The sequence below is a fragment of the Diplotaxodon limnothrissa genome, linkage group LG23, assembly GCF_057381915.1.
Source record: "Diplotaxodon limnothrissa isolate DT_005_m linkage group LG23, D_limnothrissa_male_GT1.1, whole genome shotgun sequence".
In the NCBI taxonomy this organism is placed as follows: Eukaryota; Metazoa; Chordata; class Actinopteri; order Cichliformes; family Cichlidae; genus Diplotaxodon; species Diplotaxodon limnothrissa.
In genome coordinates this window covers 22,188,705-22,212,765 of record NC_140617.1, presented here as the reverse complement: position 1 = coordinate 22,212,765, position 24,061 = coordinate 22,188,705, and the positions used below count along the sequence as shown (strand labels likewise).

General features: G+C 39.9%; 1 protein-coding gene across 1 annotated transcript in view; it reads left to right on the top strand.

Annotated features, from left to right (window-relative positions):
* LOC146608010 (uncharacterized) overlaps window positions 1-24,061 on the top strand; it is an 83,239-nt gene that overhangs the window by 56,838 nt on the left and 2,340 nt on the right. The window contains exons 19-29 of the mRNA XM_085348638.1: window positions 4,672-5,103; window positions 5,662-6,099; window positions 7,582-8,013; window positions 9,479-9,904; window positions 11,358-11,795; window positions 13,259-13,517; window positions 17,341-17,531; window positions 20,911-21,174; window positions 21,291-21,545; window positions 21,630-21,878; window positions 22,015-22,272. Coding sequence (XP_085204764.1) covers window positions 4,672-5,103; window positions 5,662-6,099; window positions 7,582-8,013; window positions 9,479-9,904; window positions 11,358-11,795; window positions 13,259-13,517; window positions 17,341-17,531; window positions 20,911-21,174; window positions 21,291-21,545; window positions 21,630-21,878; window positions 22,015-22,272 — 3,642 coding nt within the window. The remainder of the gene's footprint in view (window positions 1-4,671; window positions 5,104-5,661; window positions 6,100-7,581; window positions 8,014-9,478; window positions 9,905-11,357; window positions 11,796-13,258; window positions 13,518-17,340; window positions 17,532-20,910; window positions 21,175-21,290; window positions 21,546-21,629; window positions 21,879-22,014; window positions 22,273-24,061) is intronic.

Genomic DNA, 24,061 nt, shown 5'->3' with positions numbered 1-24,061 from the left:
GATGCCAGAAAGGATTATTGCACTTAGTGTTATTGCACATGTGTGGATGTGTGTGTTTGTTCAGTTAAAGTCTTTGTTGTGGAGTCTGACAGCAGTGGGGAGGAAAGACCTGCGAAATCTCTCCGTCCCACACCGTGGGTGCCGCAGTCTCCCACTGAAGGAGCTGCTCAGTGCTGTCACAGTCTGCTGCATGGGGTGGGAGACGTTGTCCAACAGGGATGACAGCTTAGCCGCCATTCTCCTGTCACTCACCACCTCCACTGGGTCCAGAGGGCATCCTAGAACAGAGCTGGCCCTTCGGATCACCCTGTTCAGTCTCTTCCTGTCCCCAGCAGAGATGCTGCCGCCCCAGCAGACCACACCATAAAAGATAGCAGAAGCCACCACAGAGTCATAGAAGGTCTTCAGGAGTGGGCCCTCCACCCCAAACGACCTGAGTCTCCGCAGCAGGTACAACCTGCTCTGCCCTTTCCTGTAGAGGGCGTCTGAGTTATGAGTCCAGTCCAGTCTGTTGTTCAGATGAACACCAAGGTACCTGTAGCTGTCCACAGCCTCAATGTCCATACCTTGGATGTTCAGTGGTTGCAGTGGAGAATGCTTGTGCCTGCGGAAGTCTACCACCAGCTCCTTGGTTTTACTGGCGTTGATCTGGAGGTAGTTCAGCTGGCACCAGTCCACAAAGTCTTGAGTCAGTCCTCTGTACTCCTTGTCGTCCCCATCAGTGATGAGGCCGACTATTGCAGAGTCATCAGAGAACTTCTGCAGGAAGCACTGGGTGGAATTGTGGGAGAAGTCTGCAGTGTAGATGGTGAAGAGGAACGGAGCCAGAACCGTTCCCTGTGGGGCCCCCGTACTGCAGACGACCCTGTCCGACACACAGCCCTGAGTCCTCACATACTGTGGTCGGTCGGTGAGGTAGTCCAAAATCCAGGTAGTGAGGTGATGGTCCACTCCAGAGTTCTCCAGCTTGTCCTTCAGAACCGAGGGAAGAATAGTGTTGAAGGCACTGGAGAAATCAAAGAACATGATTCTCACAGTGCTTCCAGCGGTCTCCAGGTGAGCGAGGGAACGATGTAGGAGGTGAATGACGGCATCATCCGCTCCAATGCCAGGCTGGTAGGCAAACTGAAGTGGGTCCAGTGATGAGCTTGTTAGGCGCCGAAGCTGAGCCAGGACCAACCGCTCCAGGGTCTTCATCAGGTGGGATGTCAGAGCCACCGGCCTGTAGCTGTTGAGGTCCTTGGGGCGTGAAGTCTTTGGCACTGGTACAACACAGGAGGTTTTCCAGAGCTGTGGGACTCTTCCCAACCTCAGGCTCAGGTTGAAGAGGTGCTCCATCACCCCACACAGTTGGTCCGCGCAGGACCTGACGACCCTCGAGCTGATGCCATCTGGGCCCGCTGCCTTCTTGCCATTAATCCTCCTCAGTTCCCTCCTAACCTGGGTGGTTGAGAGAGACAGGCTGGAGCCTTGTGTTGAGTGTGTATTGGATGCTGTTGTTGGGGGTGGGGAGGAGTGAGCAGGGTGAATAGAGGAGGTGTGAAGTGTCTGAGGTGTCAGAGGTGGAACAGCAGCAGTGGGGGTGGGTGAGTCTGCAGCCGATGTTGTAGACTGCCTCATGGTTGAATCAAATCTGTTGAAGAAATGATTCAGTTCATTTGCCCATCTCACATCCCTCCCAGGCAGAGAGTTCTGCTGTTTGTGGCCTGAGATGGTTCTGAGGCCTCTCCAGACTTCACCAACGTTGTTTTGCTGGTTCTCCATCTTCTGCCTGTAGCTGTCCTTCCCATTCCTTATCAGTCCCCTCAACTCTCTCTGCACCCTTTTCAACTCCTCTTTGTCTTTGGATTTGAAGGCCCTCCTCTTCTGCTTGAGGACAGCTTTAATTTCTGGGGTAATCCAAGGTTTGTTGTTGGAGAAACACCGTACAGTCCTGGTAGGTACGGTGTTATCCACACAGAAATTAATATAGTCAGTAATGCATGTAGTAAGGCTGTCGATGTCCTCTCCATGGTCGTCACAGATCACCTCCCACACAGTCGACTCAAAACAGTCCTTAAGAGCCTCCTCGCTCTCCTCTGACCATCTCTGCACTGTGCGGGTGGCTGGTGGCACCCTGCGCACTAAGGGCTCATACACAGGGACAAGGTGCACCAGGTTGTGGTCAGATTTGCCCAGTGGAGGGAGAGGTGATGAACTGTATATGGGTTAAGGATGGGTGGTTCACCACGTTCTGGCAGCACAGACAGGCGGAGAGGCTCTCAGGTGCATCTTAGCAGGGCCAAGTTTATTTAACCCTATGTTTGGACTTGTTGGCCATAACACAGTCAAAGGTTACCTGTTGATCCTAATGACTACGTTTAAGACAGTATTGATCACATATGCTCATACAACAAGTGGCACAAACTTCATTAATATAATTAGAGTTAATATTTGATATTAGGAACCTCCAGAAAAAACATTTGGAATAACAAACCTTATGAAAGACTTAAAATACCTTCACTCGGCTGAACATGCTCAGTTTAAAGAAACTAAAAACTAATACAGGGATGGCCAACTCCAGGCCTCGAGAGCCGGCGTCCTGCAGGTTTTGTCCTTGTCTTTGATCCAACACAGCTGATTCAAATGGCTAAATTAACTCCTCAACATGTCTTGAATTTCTCCAGAGGCTGGTAATGAACTAATTATTTGATTCGGGTCTGTTGACCCAGGGTGATATCTAAAACCTGTAGGATACTGGCTCTCAAAGCCTGGAGTTGGACACCCATGAACTAATATGCTGAAACTAAAGCTGGCCAGAGCTGGCTACAAGCCAGTGGCCCTTCTATCTTTCCTTGGTTTGAGCACTGAACAGACCAAAGCAACTAAAAGCAAAATTATAGAATTATCATCGGTAATTTGTGATCAGCCGTTCTCCATAGATGAGGACCGAGGCTTCAGAAAACTGATAATGTAACTCAACCCAAAATACACTTTACTGAGTAGGTGTTACTTTTTATGTAACACCTACTCATGTTACCAAAGTTGTTAAATCTCATTTCATGACACACTCAACTGCCACAAGCTGATCACAAAGCAGCAATTGCTACATTAATGTTAAGTTATCAACAAAGTGAAAATGCGTATCTGATCTTTTTTTCTTATATAAATCTGCTGCAGCTGCTTTTGTTTGTTCAGGTAAAATATGTCCAGGAAAGCTGAGAGTAATCCTACAGCAACTCATTTTCAGTGAATTATTATTTGGACTTGTTTCCAGCAGCAGAGCAATTTCTCATGAGGATGAGAGAAGATCCTGTAACTCAGTGCATTTGGGAAACATTGTAAAGTTCAATAATTAATTTTATTATGAAACCAAAATTCTTCATCAATGAAAAGTAGAAATGTGTTTGTACTTGCTCTCAGTGACTGTTCTTAAAAAGAAAATAAATCAGAATCAGCAAAACATCAAATTGGCAAGTCAAACTTAAACATCTTGATGCATGCTCAGTCATCCAGATAAGTAAAGAAAAGTTGTTTCTGTTCATCTCGACGTAGCGTTTTCAGTGGGAGAAGTGTTTTGTCACTCATCAAAGTGACTTCTTCAATTTCAGCTGACTGCAGTTTTCCCCAGTCTTATAAACAGTACATTTACATAATGACTGAAAGTAGTTGCACTGAAGGAACAATGGGCTGGGAGGTCAGTTCCTTGATCATTAATAGAAATGTTATTTGTCATATACGCAGTACAAGATATAATGAACACGTAGTTAAATGCTTGTGTCCGATCTGCAGACGTAGTCGCGCCATTCAAGGGCTTGGGTTTAGCATGGGGGGGTGTAAAGGTGTGTAGCCTTACCGCTACACTATCCAGCTGCCTAATATGCAAATTCTCATGACCATTGATAACAAACCACTGATCAAAGCCCACTGATCAATGGCCATGAGTACCATTCACAGAGAGTTGGGGAATGGCTGCAATAACACCATTGAAAGATTGTGAAACATGTACCCTTAGGCCCCCTCCTCGATTGTTAAGTGCCAGGATTGCCAGGATTTATACATCAGGAAAACCAAACAACCTTTGGCAAAGCGGATGGTACAACACAGAAGAGCTACCTCGTCAGGCCAGGACTCTGCAGTCTATTTACACCTACAGGCCGGTGGACACTCTTTCAATGATGAGGATGTACACATGTGTACACATGTGAAAAGGTAAAGACCATCTGTGAATCGAGGAGGGGGCCTAAGGGTACATCTTTCACCATCTTACAATGCTGTGTTTGCAACCATTCCCACATAGCCATTGATCAGTGGTTGTTGATGAATGGTCATGCAGTCCCTGCAGTCAGCTGAGACTGAAGAAGTCACTTGGATGAGTGAGGAAACGTTTCTTCCACTGAAAACACTACGTCCAGATGAACAGAATCAACTTTTGGGGGTCAGACTTAAACAATTAGAAATCTAAGACTGTCCATTAAAAAGTTAAATCAGCACATCTCTAGTTCTCACTAGAACCAGTAATGTGATGGTTTTGTGGTCCTTTTTTTCTCTACCACTTTTTACTCTGTCTTCAAAGATCAAACATAATTCCTTGCATGATATAATAACAGTTACTTATAACAGAGTGGTTGTAAATGATAATAGTCATCTATGTTTCTGATGTTATGGCAAAATGTTCAATTCTTGTTTTAGTTTCTCCTCTTCATTTTTACGCTCCACTGAAACCAATTTAATGCTGGGAAAAGCAGAGAGAGAACAGCAGCCAGGAGAGAAGATACTGGAGCTGTTATCATCAGAGTGCAGAGATGGAATATTCCCTTTTAATCACACAGATGATGACTACGAAGAGATGGAGTATCAGATTCATTTCCTGCTGGATCTGTACTCTCATGTGAAGGACTGTGAGACTAAAACAGGCTTGAGTGTCCTTCCATCATTACAGTCAGTTTTCCAGTCAGCTCCTGCAGTCTGGTCCATAAACCTCTCAGAGAGAAAGACCTCCATCCTCCTGGAAGTGCTGAAACTCCAACCAGAGATGAAAGAAGTGGAGCTGAGAGGCTGCTCACATGAAGAGAGTGACGTGAGGAGTTTCCTGCTGTGTCTGCCTTATATCTCACAGCTCAGGTAAATGAAATGTTTTTTACACGATTAAAATGTTTATTTTTTTCTTTAAACAAAGCACATCAAAAACCAAACACGATATAGTTTTTAAAAATATATTAATTTAAATTTTCCAGCAGCACTTACAACAAAAATAAAAAATAAAGCAAACACAATTAATTACACAATAAATATTTTTAAATATGCATTTTACACTTGTGTGTGATCTGAGCAGCAGGAGAAGCTGCTGTTGAACAAGATATGAAGTGTAGATGTTGTTGTTCCACTCTGTGTTTCTATGTTGTTCATATTTAGTCTTTTACTCTCTAAAGTCAGACAGTAAATAAAATGACAGTTACAGTTCAGCACGCAGTGATTTCACACACAGGATTAGTGTTTGTGTTGTGAGTCAGTAACAGTCTAACAACAATGTTCAGCTGCTCTGATGGAAGACGGCTTTAAAATGGACTTTCATTATATACAGGACACACATGGACAAGATGGAGTCCATCAGTAGTGTGCGGTTGTGTTTATGCAGCTCAGATCAAATCATCACTAAATGTTTCCTTCTTATTGTTCCAGTGTTGTGCCTCTGGAGTCAGGGGAAATCACTTTTTTGGGGAATCTGTTCTGTGCAGCAGCAGAGAGAGAACAGCAGACAGGAGAGAAGATACTGGAGCTGTTATCATCAGTGTGCAGATACAAAACATTCCCTGTTCATGACAGATACATGGATGATATTGAAGTCGAAGAGGTTCTGATTGATTTCCTGCTGGATCTGTGCTCCCATGTGAAGGACTATGAGACTAAAACAGGCTTGAGTGTCCTTCCATCATTACAGTCAGTTTTTCCAGCTCCTGCTGTCTGGTCCATAAAGCTCTCAGAGAGAAAGACCTCCATCCTCCTGGAAGTGCTGAAACTCCAACCAGAGAAGAAACAAGTGAAGCTGACAGGCTGCTCACATGAAAAGAGTGAAGTGAGGAGTTTCCTTCAGTGTCTGCCTTATATCTCACAGCTCAGGTAAATGAATTCTACTTCATACAATTCACACTGCGTCAGAACAGATAACATCTTAAACAAAGAAAGTTACAACAGTTTTTCTCATCATTTTCATTGTTTCGCTGCTGCGGTAAATCAACTCAAACAGTACAAAAAAAAATTTAATTCCAGAAGGTTTACTGTTATTGTATGATTTAAAATTAATATTCTTGTCTTTGAGTTTGTTTAGTTTTTAGATATTGTGATTTTTGTTTTTTTCACACATCAGGTAATTTTTCAGTTATATTTGTACTCTGTCTAATTTCAGAAGGAAACATTGTTCTCTGTACACTACTGTGTTTGTTTTATTATTTTTAGTTCTGTGCTCCCCTGAAGGCTGATATCTTAAACATGTGTGATCACTTCATAAAAATTAAGCCTTGTTATCAATTCATCATGTTCATATAAAAAAGTAATTTGTTAGTTTCCAGATGCTCACATTGATTAATATATTTTCAAAGTTTAAAATCAGTTGTGTTTCAGTGAGTCGTTAGCAGCTGATCCAAGTTAATGAAAGTCACTGTGTGACTGAACAAATGAATCACAGAAGAGTGTGGAGAACACAGATGTTATTATTTGGCTATTTGTCCGAAAGAGTCTGAAAATATGTCATAATCTTCTCCCTGTATGAAAATGATGACATCATGTGATTACTAGAAAAACTGTAGCTTAGTAACAACAACACAGTCATGTTGAAACATCTTCATGAAAGATCAAATTAATACTAAATACTAGTTTTGAAAAACTGTAAATCAACACTGCTGTTGGGTTTTTGAATAGCATGTCAGATTTAAGTTCATAAAAAAGAAAACAGCTGTTACTATATGTGAACTATTTATATCTTTAAATTTTTTCAGTGACATATTTCTATGTTATAAAAATATATTTCACAGTTTATTTGATCAGAAATTGTAAATTAAATTGGTGTGTCACAGTGCAATGTATCAAATCATGTTACTATAATCATTGTATCATGTTTGTATGGGTCCTGTTTGCTAGCAAATATTAATACTTCTTATAAGTACTGACAAACTGAAGGACAAAACTGGTATTGCTTTGTAGAATATCTCACCAGCTTCAAGTAAAAAAATTAAACAAATTGTTACTATACAGATGAACTAGCATCCGTTTCAGTTTACTCTAATAACACATGAACATGTGTAGAATAATTATGATTTCCAGGTGTGTGATCTGAGCAGCAGGTGAAGCTGCTGTTGTACAAGATATGAAGTGTAGATGTTGTTGTTCCACTCTGTGTGTTTCTATATTGTTGATATTTAGTGTTTTACTCTCTAAAGTCAGACAGTAAATAAATGACAGTTACAGTTCAGCACGCAGTGATTTCACACACAGGATTAATGTTTGTGTTGTGAGTCAGTAAGATGGAGTCCATCAATTGTGTGTGGTTGTTTTTATGCAGCTCACATCAAATCATCACTAAATGTTTCCTTCTTATTGTTCCAGTGTTGATTTTCAGGATCGTGATGAAGAAATCAGGTTCTTTGGGAATCTGTTCTGTGCAGCAGCAGAGAGAGAACAGCAGACAGGAGAGAAGATACTGGAGCTGTTATCATCAGTGTGCAGCTATCAAACATTCCCTTTTAATGACACATACATGGATGATTCTTATGTGTCTGATTTCCTGCTGGATCTGTACTCTCATGTGAAGGACTGTGAGACTAAAACAGGCTTGAGTGTCCTTCCATCATTACAGTCAGTTTTCCAGTCAGCTCCTGCAGTCTGGTCCATAAAGCTCTCAGAGAGAAAGACCTCCATCCTCCTGGAAGTGCTGAAACTCCAACCAGAGAAGAAACACGTGGAGCTGACAGGCTGCTCACATGAAGAGAGTGAAGTGAGGAGTTTCCTGCTGTGTCTGCCTTATATCTCACAGCTCAGGTAAATGAACTCACTCAGTGGAAAAAAATGTTTTAATTTCCAACAATTTACTGTAATGATACAATTTAATATTTCAATATTATATTTTTGTCACCAATATTTCTGTTTACACATTCTGATTTCATCCACTTGGAGTCCATATTTCAGTTATATTTCTACTGTACCTAATATCAGAGGGAAACATTGTTTTCTGCACAGCACTGTGCTTATTTAATTATTGTCAGTAATTTGTTGCCTTGAACCTGATATTATAGATGTATGTGTGATCAGTTCAAAACAGCTGAATCCTTATGACATGTTCTTCAACCATACATAAAAAAGTAATCTTGTATTTTCAAAACATTGTTTTATTTAATTTTATCGTTGTAATCAGTAATATACTTTGAATGTTTAAAATCAGTTGTGTTTCAGTGAGTTGTTAGCAGCTAATCTAAGTTCATGAAGGTCCCTGTGTGACTGAACAAATGAATCACAGAAGAGTGTGGAGTACACAGATGTTATTATTTGAACTATTTGACTGAAAGAGTCTGAAACGCAATAATCTTCTCGCTGTATGAAAATATTTGAAATAATGTGATTAATGATAAAATTGCAGCTCAGTAACAACAACACAGTCATGTTGAAACATCATCATGAAAGATACAAATAATTCTTGGATGTTCAGAAACACTGTAAATCACTATTGCTGATGGATTTTGGAATATCGTGTCAGATTCAAGTTCATAAGAAAGAAAAGAGCAGTTACTATGTGTGAACTAGTTATATCTTGGTAAATGGACTCATTCTTAAATAGCGCTTTTCTACTCTCCCGGAGTACTCAGAGCGTTCTATACAACATGTCACATTCAGCCAATCTCACAATCTCTGACTGTAAACTGAGTGCTGTCTAACTACATTCACACACATTCACACTCCGATGGATGCATTGAAGAGCAACTTGGGGTTAGTAACTTGCCCAAGGATACTTGGCAGGTAGACTGAAGGATCGAACCCCCAACCTTCCAATTAGCAGATGACCAGCTCTACCTCCTGAGCTACAGCCACCCCCTTAAATTTAATCCTATAACACATGAAGATGTGCAGAATAAGTGTGATTTCCACATGTGTTATCTGAGCAGCAGGTGAAGCTGCTGTTGTACAAGATATGAAGTGTAGATGTTGTTGTTCCACTCTGTGTTTCTATGTTGTTCATATTTAGTCTTTTACTCTCTAAAGTCAGACAGCAAATAAAATGACAGTTACAGTTCAGCATGCAGTGATTTCACACACAGGATTAGTGTTTGTGTTGTGAGTCAGTAACAGTCTAACAACAATGTTCAGCTGCTCTGATGGAAGACGGCTTGAAAATGGACTTTCATTATATACAGGACACACATGGACAAGATGGAGTCCATCAGTAGTGTGTGGTTGTATTTATGCAGCTCAGATCAAATCATCACTAAATGTTTCCTTCTTATTGTTCCAGTGTTGTGCCTCTGGAGTCAGGGGAAATCACTTTTTTGGGGAATCTGTTCTGTGCAGCAGCAGAGAGAGAACAGCAGACAGGAGAGAAGATACTGGAGCTGTTATCATCAGTGTGCACATATCAAACATTCCCTGTTCAGGAGAGATACATGGATGATTCTTATGTGTCTGATTTCCTGCTGGATCTGTACTCTCATGTGAAGGACTGTGAGACTAAAACAGGCTTGAGTGTCCTTCCATCATTACAGTCAGTATTTTCAGCTCCTGCAGTCTGGTTCATAAACCTCTCAGAGAGAAAGACCTCCATCCTCCTGGAAGTGCTGAAACTCCAACCAGAGAAGAAACACGTGGAGCTGACAGGCTGCTCACATGAAGAGAGTGAAGTGAGGAGTTTCCTGCTGTGTCTGCCTTATATCTCACAGCTCAGGTAAATGAACTCACTCAGTGGAAAAAAATGTTTTAATTTCCAACAATTTACTGTAATGATACAATTTAATATTTCAATATTATATTTTTGTCACCAATATTTCTGTTTACACATTCTGATTTCATCCACTTGGAGTCCATATTTCAGTTATATTTCTACTGTACCTAATATCAGAGGGAAACATTGTTTTCTGCACAGCACTGTGCTTATTTAATTATTGTCAGTAATTTGTTGCCTTGAACCTGATATTATAGATGTATGTGTGATCAGTTCAAAACAGCTGAATCCTTATGACATGTTCTTCAACCATACATAAAAAAGTAATCTTGTATTTTCAAAACATTGTTTTATTTAATTTTATCGTTGTAATCAGTAATATACTTTGAATGTTTAAAATCAGTTGTGTTTCAGTGAGTTGTTAGCAGCTAATCTAAGTTAATGAAGGTCCCTGTGTGACTGAACAAATGAATCACAGAAGAGTGTGGAGTACACAGATGTTATTATTTGAACTATTTGACTGAAAGAGTCTGAAACGCAATAATCTTCTCGCTGTATGAAAATATTTGAAATAATGTGATTAATGATAAAATTGCAGCTCAGTAACAACAACACAGTCATGTTGAAACATCATCATGAAAGATACAAATAATTCTTGGATGTTCAGAAACACTGTAAATCACTATTGCTGATGGATTTTGGAATATCGTGTCAGATTCAAGTTCATAAGAAAGAAAAGAGCAGTTACTATGTGTGAACTAGTTATATCTTGGTAAATGGACTCATTCTTAAATAGCGCTTTTCTACTCTCCCGGAGTACTCAGAGCGTTCTATACAACATGTCACATTCAGCCAATCTCACAATCTCTGACTGTAAACTGAGTGCTGTCTAACTACATTCACACACAGATGGATGCATTGAAGAGCAACTTGGGGTTAGTAACTTGCCCAAGGATACTTGGCAGGTAGACTGAAGGATCGAACCCCCAACCTTCCAATTAGCAGATGACCAGCTCTACCTCCTGAGCTACAGCCACCCCCTTAAATTTAATCCTATAACACATGAAGATGTGCAGAATAAGTGTGATTTCCACATGTGTTATCTGAGCAGCAGGTGAAGCTGCTGTTGTACAAGATATGAAGTGTAGATGTTGTTGTTCCACTCTGTGTTTCTATGTTGTTCATATTTAGTGTTTTACTCTCTAAAGTCAGACAGTAAATAAAATGACAGTTACAGTTCAGCACAGTGATTTCACACACAGGATTAGTGTTTGTGTTGTGAGTCAGTAACAGTCTAACAACAATGTTCAGCTGCTCTGATGGAAGACGGCTTGAAAATGGACTTTCATTATATACAGGACACACATGGACAAGATGGAGTCCATCAGTAGTGTGTGGTTGTATTTATGCAGCTCAGATCAAATCATCACTAAATGTTTCCTTCTTATTGTTCCAGTGTTGATCGTTGGAAGTCAGATCTTCATGAAGAAATCAGGTGCTTTGTGAATCTGTTCTGTGCAGCAGCAGAGAGAGAACAGCAGACAGGAGAGAAGATACTGGAGCTGTTATCATCAGTGTGCAGCTATCAAACATTCCCTGTTCAGGAGAGATACATGGATGATTCTTGTGTGTCTGATTTCCTGCTGGATCTGTACTCTCATGTGAAGGACTATGAGACTAAAACAGGCTTGAGTGTCCTTCCATCATTACAGTCAGTTTTCCAGTCAGCTCCTGCAGTCTGGTCCATAAAGCTCTCAGAGAGAAAGACCTCCATCCTCCTGGAAGTGCTGAAACTCCAACCAGAGAAGAAACAAGTGAAGCTGAGAGGCTGCTCACATGAAGAGAGTGAAGTGAGGAGTTTCCTGCTGTGTCTGCCTTATATCTCACAGCTTAGGTAAATGAACTCACTCAGTGGAAAAAAATGTTTTAATTTCCAACAATTTACTGTAATGATACAATTTAATATTTCAATATTATATTTTTGTCACCAATATTTCTGTTTACACATTCTGATTTCATCCACTTGGAGTCCATATTTCAGTTATATTTCTACTGTACCTAATATCAGAGGGAAACATTGTTTTCTGCACAGCACTGTGCTTATTTAATTATTGTCAGTAATTTGTTGCCTTGAACCTGATATTATAGATGTATGTGTGATCAGTTCAAAACAGCTGAATCCTTATGACATGTTCTTCAACCATACATAAAAAAGTAATCTTGTATTTTCAAAACATTGTTTTATTTAATTTTATCGTTGTAATCAGTAATATACTTTGAATGTTTAAAATCAGTTGTGTTTCAGTGAGTTGTTAGCAGCTAATCTAAGTTCATGAAGGTCCCTGTGTGACTGAACAAATGAATCACAGAAGAGTGTGGAGTACACAGATGTTATTATTTGAACTATTTGACTGAAAGAGTCTGAAACGCGATAATCTTCTCGCTGTATGAAAATATTTGAAATAATGTGATTAATGATAAAATTGCAGCTCAGTAACAACAACACAGTCATGTTGAAACATCATCATGAAAGATACAAATAATTCTTGGATGTTCAGAAACACTGTAAATCACTATTGCTGATGGATTTTGGAATATCGTGTCAGATTCAAGTTCATAAGAAAGAAAAGAGCAGTTACTATGTGTGAACTAGTTATATCTTGGTAAATGGACTCATTCTTAAATAGCGCTTTTCTACTCTCCCGGAGTACTCAGAGCGTTCTATACAACATGTCACATTCAGCCAATCTCACAATCTCTGACTGTAAACTGAGTGCTGTCTAACTACATTCACACACATTCACACACAGATGGATGCATTGAAGAGCAACTTGGGGTTAGTAACTTGCCCAAGGATACTTGGCAGGTAGACTGAAGGATCGAACCCCCAACCTTCCAATTAGCAGATGACCAGCTCTACCTCCTGAGCTACAGCCACCCCCTTAAATTTAATCCTATAACACATGAAGATGTGCAGAATAAGTGTGATTTCCACATGTGTTATCTGAGCAGCAGGTGAAGCTGCTGTTGTACAAGATATGAAGTGTAGATGTTGTTGTTCCACTCTGTGTTTCTATGTTGTTCATATTTAGTGTTTTACTCTCTAAAGTCAGACAGTAAATAAAATGACAGTTACAGTTCAGCACAGTGATTTCACACACAGGATTAGTGTTTGTGTTGTGAGTCAGTAACAGTCTAACAACAATGTTCAGCTGCTCTGATGGAAGACGGCTTGAAAATGGACTTTCATTATATACAGGACACACATGGACAAGATGGAGTCCATCAGTAGTGTGTGGTTGTATTTATGCAGCTCAGATCAAATCATCACTAAATGTTTCCTTCTTATTGTTCCAGTGTTGATCGTTGGAGGTCAGATCTTCATGAAGAAATCAGGTGCTTTGTGAATCTGTTCTGTGCAGCAGCAGAGAGAGAACAGCAGACAGGAGAGAAGATACTGGAGCTGTTATCATCAGTGTGCAGCTATCAAACATTCCCTGTTCAGGAGAGATACATGGATGATTCTTGTGTGTCTGATTTCCTGCTGGATCTGTACTCTCATGTGAAGGACTATGAGACTAAAACAGGCTTGAGTGTCCTTCCATCATTACAGTCAGTTTTCCAGTCAGCTCCTGCAGTCTGGTCCATAAAGCTCTCAGAGAGAAAGACCTCCATCCTCCTGGAAGTGCTGAAACTCCAACCAGAGAAGAAACAAGTGGAGCTGACAGGCTGCTCACATGAAAAGAGTGAAGTGAGGAGTTTCCTGCAGTGTCTGCCTTATATCTCACAGCTCGGGTAAATGAATTCTTCTTCATACAATTCACACTGCGTCAGAACAGATACCTATTTAAACAATAAAAAGTTATGACAGTTTTTCTTTTACGTCACTTTCATCCATTCTTTTGCTTCAAATTTTCCCTGAAATGAGTCATGCTACACTTTCATACTACAACCGTTTCTTGAATCATCACTCTTGGAAGCTTTTTATTCAACTCTTTTCATTTGTAGCAAACATACAAATCACATGTGTGACATAACACTGTATAAAACTGTATTCAAAGAATCATTCAGTTATTTTTATTTAGAGCAGACTTCCTTCCATATAAAGTAGAGGAGTGTTTTATGGAATCACTCAGTGTTGAAGACAAACAAAACGTGTAATCACATTATAATTTGGATTACTAAAACAAATCTCCACACATCTAAATATGCAAAATAGTGTGTTATTAAAGAGAGTTTTGCAGACCTTATGAAGCTCTACTGCCTGGCTGATGGAAAGCAAGAATGGACCTAACAAGAGAGCAGTCGGGTGAAACAATAGAAAGGTTCATACAGCTCCTTCAAGGACGAACACCACCATTGAGTTTGGCAAAATGTTGGTTGTTCCCGATCAGCTGTGATTAAAATTTAGAGCACATAAAGCCAATAATATCATAAAAGGAAAACGTAAGGGCAGATCACAGATGTGGATGGTCGAAGCAACAGAACAGGAAAAAATATTTTGTCTTGAAAAAATAAATTTCACAGCAAAATAATTTACAGTATCCATTTTTATCTCATGTTAATCATTACCCAAACAGTTTATGCACAGGTGTACACTGCATATTAGAATATTTTTCTCATTGCCTGGTTAGAAGTTAGGTTTGCAATAGCAAAATAATTTTACAGGATTTTGTCACAGAGCAATCATTGTTAAAAAATTTCCTTCAGGAAAAGCGCATCAACTCAGGAAAGGTATATAAAACTTATATCAACTTCAGAAATCTTACCAGGGGCTATAAACGTATTTGAAGTCTAATAAATTCACCAAGTGAGTTGACAGATTATTAAATTATAATTTGTCATCAGTATTACAGTTGTCGTCAGAAGTTTACAGACACTCAACATGTGTATCAATGAATCTTTATGCTGTCCACTTTCAAACTGTTTTTGTCGGAGCTTTTTCTGCAGTTTAATATTTTAAATAGGTGGATGAATGCAGAAAGATGAAAGCAAATAAGTACAAAGAAATAACAGACATCTGGAGACTCAAAATGAAGACTCAGAGATTGTAATCAGTGCAGAAAAGCAACTTTTTATTTTACTAGTATCTCTCCGATGGGTGAGTTCACCATTGTAGACCACGGGGTCTTTTCAGAGATGGGTGCTGTATCACATTACCTAATCATAGAGTATGATATAGTTGTGTGACTCGCCCATTTGGATTTTGTCAAGACTTAAAATTAGGGATGTGGCCTCTCTCACTGACAGGTAGCACTCTCACTGACTTTAATGATTAAAAAAGAAGATAAGAAAAAAAACAAGATTTGGATTTATTTGGGATTTTTCACGCCAGATTAAAATCATACAGAGAGACTTAAATATATATATAAACCCCCACTAAATTTTAGTTTAAATGTTTGACCTTGACCAAACAGTTTTAGTTGACATCAACAAGCTTCCAACATAATGCTGGCTGATATTTGACCATTCTTGGCAGAATTTGGAAAGTTCATTTAAATTGGTTAGTTTTCTGACACAGACTCAGATTTTAAGTGTAGTCCACAAATTTGCAATATGATTTAGGTCCAACCTGAAGGCCATTCCTGAAGTTGAATGTTAGCCTGCTTTATCCACTCTAAATCCAGTTCTGATGGTTTTTGGAATCATTATTCTGTTGGAGCAGAAAACTCTGTGCAACTTTCAGTTGTTGAGGTAACATGAAGTTCACGAATTTGGAAGTAGTCCTTTTTCATCTTTATTATTATTATTATTATTTATTATTTTCATCTTTATTAGATTAGCGACTGCTGTTGTGATTTGGCGCTATATAAATAAAATTGAATTGAATATTACTATATTATTTATTATCAATCCCCTTTGTTCAATGTACCAGTACTATTGGCAGCAAAACGGACCTAATTGCATTATGCTACCACCATTATGCTTGACAATTAGTACAGTGTTCTCAGGTATTAAAGCTTCACCTTTACTCTTCCAAAAATATCTCTTTCCATTGTGGCCAAGTAGCTCAGTCTTAGTCTCATCTGACAATAAAAACCTTTCTCCATAAAATGTGGGCAGCAGCAACATTCAGTTGATCAGTCAAAATTGAAGGTGTCAATTTTGGAGCTGTGACTTGGGGGTTCCTGGATTGTTCCTGAACATCTTAGCCAATTTCCACCCATATGACAGTGACAGTTAATGCAATGATGTGAATAACAAGATTTTAACAAACAAATAGCATCAACTTTTTACATAACTTTGGTGCTTTGAAATTGAAATATATATAAATCTTTTTTTTTTTTTTTTTTTTTTTTTTTTTGTGTCCCGTTTGGATCTTTAGCCATCAGAATTGTTGTCTTAAGGCCAAGAAAGATGCCAAGCGGATTTATTTTACCAAGTGGATCATCATGGCCTTGCCATATTGGTCCATTTGATTGACCTTTATTATAATTATGAATTTATTTTATTTTCAGTTGCTACAAACGGGACAGACATGACTGGGGGATAGGACAGGGAGAAAGAATGAAAGAAAGAGAGGGAGAGAAAGAAAACCAAAGGGGAGAAGAGACGGTGAGAAGGGGGGAAGAAAGAAAAAAAAAAAAAAAAAAAACACCTGGGTCACCTGTATGGAGAAAAAAAACAGAAGAGAAAGCAAACAACAAAGAGCAACATAATAAAAAAAACGGCACCATCACAATAAACTAGCTAGCAGTAGATATCAGTAGATACTAAATAATAAACGATATTGTGCAGCACGCAAGATAGACAGCGCACAATGTGAGGCAGCAGCCAAGAAAGCTGTAGTCCGCGTCTGTGAATACCCGTGTGTACACCTGTGTGCATACCTGTGTGGATCAGCATGCTTGCATTCCAAAGGTTTCTCCATGTAACGATCTGCTAGGGAGTGTGGGGGGGGCCACAGCCCCGTCCTCCAGGGTATGAAGCAGGTATGGAGGAGATCAAAACTCCAGACATCCAGAGGCCCCCAGAACACAAGAGACCAAGGAAGACCAACAGAGGGGCAGCCGCGCCACTGTCCCAGTAAGAGCTGAGGAGAGTCCCAGATGAGGGCTCACTCAGCAGCCGCGGAGCAGAAGCCAGGGGGAGTTGCAGTGACGTGCCCGTGAGCTCCGCCGGCAGCCAGCCGTGCCTGAGTGACCGAGCCCCAGGCCGAGAGGCCGGGGGCACCCCACCTCCAAAGTGGCCCGAGCGAGCCCCAGGCTCCAGGCCCCGATAAGCGGCCGCCAAGGAGTGAGCCGGTGTGTACCTGGACGCCCACCCCCGGACACAAAGAACCACCAACGCACCGATGTCTGAGGGAGTCCGCCACTGGCAGGGGAACTGGTGGTAGGGGGAGATAGGCCTCCAAACCTTGGAGGGCCTGAGATGTCCCCAGAGAGGTGGCGTCTGACACCCAACCTGACATATAGACACAGACATACAGGCACACACAGACACAAACATCAGTTTTCCAGTCAGCTCCTGCAGTCTGGTTCATAAACCTCTCAGAGAGAAAGACCTCCATCCTCCTGGAAATTCTTAAAGTCCAATCAGGGAAAAAACAGTTGAAGCTGAGAGGCTGCCCACATGAAGAGAGTGAAGTGAGGAATTTTCTTCAGTGTCTGCCTTATATCTCACAGCTCAGGTAAATAGAAACAATACAGTACTTAGTCAGTAGTGTCTTGGAAATAATCAACTTTTCATTAACAGTGTAAAAATGTAGACAAATGACATGTATTGGTCAAGTAATTATTTCAACTTATCTATTGCTATGTGAAAACAGCCTGGTTTGATAGAACTTATTTTTACTCTAATCTAAAAAAAGTTTTCACCTGGACCCCAAATCAGCTGTTTTGTATTTCTTTTTTTAAAGTTCACAGAAATTAGTTAATAATTTATTTAAAAAAAAACTCAGATAATACAATATAGGGGAGGGGGAGTAGGTGTTTGCATGAACATTTAGCTAGTAAAACATGGGTGATTTGGCTAGTGTTGCAGCAGGTGAGTAATTGATGAATGAACCACAGGGAAAAGTACAGGAACAAAGCTCAGCCTCTGAAAACACGCAGACAGATGCACACAGGAGGAGGGATTGGGGCAAATGGGAAATTCACATTTCTACTGAAGCCATCCAGAATTTTGATTAAACGTTAATATGAAACATGGACAAGTCAAAGTTAGTTACAAACTACACCTTTGTACATGCTGTATACATGTTTAGTCCTCACCCGTTCACTGAATGATCATGGCTGTATTTCCCTGAGTAAGCAGAACTTCAAATTTAACATTTAGTAAGTGGGGAACTGTACATTTCCATGTGAATATCTACTGTGCTTCTTAAGTCATGAGGATCAACATGCTGGAAAAAATAACATGGATCCATGCATGTTAAACAAAAATATGCAGAGTGCCCATGGATTACAAAAGGATTGCAAAATGCATGTAAGAAGAAAAATACCTTATACAGAGAATTTATAATGAACAGAAGCACAGAAGCTGAAAATAAATACAAGAAATATAAAAATAAATTAACGAGTATTTTAAGGTCATGTAAAAAGGAATACTATGAAAAATTACTGATTATGAATAAAAATAATATTAAAGGGATCTGGAAAACATTAAATACCATCATCAAAAAGGGCTCGGGGCAGGCAGACTATCCTTCGTATTTCGCAAATAATGATAGAAATATTACTAATATGAGAGATGTGGTAAATGAGTTCAATAAATTCTTTGTAAGTGTTGGGCCAGACTTGGCTGAAACAATTCCTGATATAACAGATTCTGTAGAGAAAGAAACTAGACTCATTGACCGCAATCCTCATTCAATGTTCTTAACGGTGGTGGAAGAAATGGAAATCATTGATATTGTTGGGAAATCACAAACAAAAAACTCTACAGACTCTGACGACATTGATATGGAAATCGTTAAGAGAGTGATAGAGGGCATTTCCAAACCCTTAACACACATTTGCAATTTGTCCTTACAAACTGGTGCATTCCCAAAACAAATGAAAACAGCTAAAGTAACACCACTGTTTAAAAATGGTGACAGACACCAATTCACAAATTATAGGCCTGTCTCTCTACTTTCTCAATTTTCAAAAATACTGGAAAAAGTCTTTAGTAATAGACTTGACAAATTTATAGATAAACACAAAATAATAACGGATAGTCAGTATGGTTTCAGATCAAATAGATCAACATCATTGGCATTAATGGAACTGATCGAAAATATCACCAACAATATAGATAAAAGACAATGTATAGTTAGTGTATTCATTGACCTAAAAAAAGCTTTTGACACAATTAATCATGACATATTACTTGATAAACTGGAGTACTACGGCATTAGAGGAGTGGTGTTAGAATGGGTAAAGAGTTATTTGAGAGACAGGCAGCAATTTGTGAAAATTGGGGAATATCAATCAGAGTGTATGGACATTGTTTGTGGAGTTCCGCAGGGGTCAGTATTGGGACCAAAGCTGTTTATCCTCTATATCAATGATATATGCAGAACATCAGATATACTACAGTTTATTCTATTTGCAGATGATACAAATATTTTTTGTGCTGGAGAGAACTTACATCAGCTTTTGGAAATTGTCACACAAGAAATGATTAAACTGAAAACATGGTTTGATAGAAATAAGCTATCATTAAATTTGGAAAAAACTACATTTATGTTATTCGGAAATTGTAAAAAAGATGCAGGAGCAAAATTATTAGTAAACAATGTTGAAATAGAGCAAGTTTCGGATACAAAATTTCTGGGTGTGATAATAGATAACAAAATCTGCTGGAAACCTCACATAAAGCATATACAAGCCAAACTGTCAAGAAGCATCTCCGTACTAAGTAAAGTTAAATATTTTTTGCCTTCCAAATCACTCCGGGTACTTTATTGTTCACTTATATTGCCATATTTGGAATACTGTGTGGAAATTTGGGGAAACACATATAAAACTGCACTTCAACCAATATGTAAAATTCAAAAAAAAGCAATCAGGATGATTAATAAAGCAGGATTTAGAGACCATACTAACATCATGTTTTTGAAATTAAAAATACTGAAGTTTATGGATCTTATAAAATATAAAACTGCAAAAATTATGTACAAGGCCAGATACAATACGTTACCAGGAAATATACAGAGGATGTTCTATGACAGAGAAGGAGACTATGAATTGAGGGGGAAATTGAATCTAAGGATTCTTAAAGCACGGTCAAAGGTTAAAACCTTTTGTGTCACTATTTATGGGGTAAAACTGTGGAATAGTTTTACTATAGATCTACAGCAATGCTCAGGAATTAGTAAGTTCATGAAAAAACTTCGAAAACTGATTTTGGAAGAATATGATACCGATAAAGATGATCACCCATTGTATGTATAAAAATATCAAATTATATCCAAATTATATCAGTCACGGTAGCCAAGTTTATATAGGTTCTCCTCGTGTATCGTGTGGAGTATGTGATGATGGGAATTAGGTGAATTATGTGGGATCAATAAGATGTTGAGCAGGGGTAGGAATTAATAAGTATGTTCATACTTCTTCCTACTCCTTTTCAGACCAAACATTGTTACATTATGTCAGACGATTTTGTTTTATTTCATTATATATTTTTTGTTTATCTGAACACATACGTGTGTGTGTGTATATCTACATATATATTCGTATCTGTAAATGAAAATATATGTAGTGTGTATATATTGTTTTTTGTTTTATATGTCTGAAACAAATAAAGATACGATACGATACGATACGATACGATGTTTACTTTGATGGCCTATAACTCTAAAAAATACTAATGAAGAGGAAGTTGGGCATTTCTTCATTAAATTTACTAAAGTGCAAAAAATTCCCCTGATTAATAGAGACCCTGATTTTTCATGGAATGACAACAAAACTAATTGCTAGTTTTATCAGCTTGCTCATCGATGACTGAAACACAAAATGTGGTTTGTGGTAATGTGAGTAGGTCTGCCTGTGTTTTCTGATTTCATCTCCACTGTGTTCCAGCTGTGATCCAGACTTCTTCCTGAGTGTGTGCACATCCATGTTTGTAAGATCCAGAGAGGAGGCCCAGCAGCTGGAGTCTCTGCTGCAGCTCCTGGGGTTCCAGCTGCTGTTAACAGGAGAGTTACACAGGAAAAGCTGCTGGTCTGTGGGGAGAGTTCTCAGACTGTGTGGCTCTAAAGTGGATCTCGTCCTCACACCCAGCAAGATGTCTGCCAGAGGAGCCGCTCTCCTCTTTAGACACACAACACAACTACACAGTCTGAGGCAGGAAGTGAAATCATGACTCTCTTGTTCTTCTAACACCATTTATCTGCTGTCCACTTTGAATCTTTGGTTCTTGGTGTTCATCATTTCTGCTCTTTTGTCTCTTTGATCTTCAGGCTTTCCATAGACATGGTCTTGCTCCTGTTTCAGTGGGTAAGAAGAGGCAGAGTGGTCTGTCCGCTGGCTGTGGAAGAGCTTTCTCTTGTGCCTAAGAAAGCCCGACCATCACAGAGAGTATTGTTGAGGGCTGTCAGTAGTTTGGCTTCCCTGCTGAGACACTGGACAGTCGGACGGTTGGACCTGACTGAGAGCTGCATCCCTGCTCAGGGTCTGATTACTCTGCTGCTCCATGATGGTCCTCTAACAGTCAAGTAAATGTCTTTCCTGGACATCACAGGCCAAATAAAATGTACATTTTTACTTTAAATCTTATTTTATATTTATGATCTCTGCAGACTGAGTGAAGAGAGCTTCCAGCAGCTTCTGTCTCTCCTCCATGAAATCCAGGACAAGGACTTGACGCTGTCCTTCTTGAGTAAGGTTGGTGGAGACCTGACCTCCTGCTGTCTGAACTGGGAGCTTCTTCACTATATGCTGCAGCAGGCGTCAGCTCAGACCATCACTGTGAACCTGAGGAAGAACCTCTTCTTACAGGAGGAAACCACACGTCTGCTTCCCTTTCTGGACAGGATTGTGTTTAAAAGGTGCTGAATGTAGTTTGATCTTTTACCAAACACAGTTTCTGCTGTTTAATCAGGAGGATTTGAAATGCTGTCTCATCTTTAATCAGAAGTTTATGGATCCTTTAAACAAAGTTGGAAATAAACTGTTTGTTTTCAGGCCCAGTCCCAGCTTTGTGATGAGCTCCATCAGAGAGCTCTGCAGAGCTCATGACAGTCACGCTGTACCCAGTTTACTGAGGTCACTTGGTCATGTGATCAACCTGAGCTGCAGAGAGCTGGACTCAGTGGACTGTGCTGCTCTGATCTTCATCCTCAAACACGGAGACAGAGTCAAACTGAACCTCCTGTGGACCTCCATACCAGCAGAGGGAGCAGAGTCCATCCTCTTCATGCTGGACAAAGTTTCTCATCTCAGGTCAGATATTAGAGCTCGTTCCCAAACTTTTTTTGCTAGGCCCCCTGCCCCCCCACCCGCGCGCGCACAAACCCACCCTCCAACCACACACACCCATATTTTGCTCCATTGCGGTTTATTTCACACCTCAAACATTTAGTAAACAATTAAGCAAATACAAGTAATCTGCAATAAATTACAGGTAGTAATAAAATAAACTACTAACTCTTTTACGCTGCGTCGCACCTACACGGGTATTTTTGAACACGCAGCTGTTTCGTCCACACGTAAACGGCGTTTCGAATCACCTAAAACTGAGATTTTTTAAATCTCCTTTTTTGCGTTTACGTGTGGACGAGGAATACAGAGCTCGTCACGTAATGTCAAAGGTATGTGCCTTTTTTCACGTCACGCTGTGCGCCACGTTATTGTTTACATGAGATGAATTGCAGATAGAGACAAAATACTGTTAATCTTACCATCTGCAGGTTTTACACGCTTACATATACACATGCAGTTACTGTCCCTCCATTTAGAAAGGCAGAGGCGTCACGGTGTGATTATTTTATGTGTAGTTGTTTTTTTCCTGTGTAATAATTTTCAACATTGCTATCAATACATTTTTCGAAAAATGCCTCTCTGTGCAAAATGGGTTTAAAAACATAAACAGCTGTGGGATACTGTTTGTCCGTGATTTGAACCGGGGGAACAAATCATGGCAGGATCAGCCTGATATTATTTGTATCCCACGGTAACTTTACTGTATAAAGAGCTAACATCTCCAAAATGTCAGGAGTAGTTAGTCATTGCAAGTGTTTGTGAACTAAAAATCAAGAATGTGGGATACTGTTTGTCCGTGATTTGAAGAGCCCAGCGCTGCTCCCGACGAAGGGAAAACTAATTCTGCAGGGGAGACCTACCTTGGCACTTGTGCAGGTGAAGCCAAAGGGAAGATTTGCTTCACCATATTTTCTAGTCTTTGGCTTAGAATGAAGTTGGTTTGGAAACATATTAGCTATGCTTCATCTCCTGCTTTGCGTTTGTGTGGGTGCCCTCTGCTAGCAGTGTCCAAGCATTTTGGGGTTTTTTTTTTCCTTTTCGTACCGCACCCCCCCTGCAATGGGGGGCGGGCCCCACACTTCGGAAAGCTCTGCTGTAAACTATCCCAGCCACTTGTGCCTCTCAGTGTACGCTGTCCCTGCTTGCATCTTAAATCCTGCTACTATGTGCACGATAGTCCCTGGGTCACCTTTACAAAGCTTGGGACCTGTTGACTGTGAAAGACTTGGATGGATGGATGGATGGATGGATGGATGGACCTTTGTATATTGTGATGAGTTTTCATGTCCTGACATCAGTGGCATTTATCTTTTGCTGTGACCACCTTATTATTCCAGCTAGGTGTCTGACAGCCAGCAGGTGATATGTATTGATAGCTTGGATTTTATTCCTATTGTTCAATTGGCTTTTCCACCTCTGTCTTACCTTCTGGGAGTATTTGGCGATGGATACATCTTTAGCATGGTTCATGTTGGCACTTGAAATACTCAGATACTTGTAGCTGTCCTGTATATTTGCTATTCTGCCTTCTGGTAGCACCACCCGATCAGTCTGGATCACCTTCCCTCTCTTTGCAAGCATTTGGCCACACTTAAACAGTCAGAATGACGTCCCGATTTCCTCACTATAGATAGTGATAGTTGATTTCTGGCATACATCTTCATGTCATGTATGATTGGTGGCTCCAACGCCACCTAAGGGAATTACACCCCTACTTTCAGACTACTTTATTAAATACATTGGTTAAAAG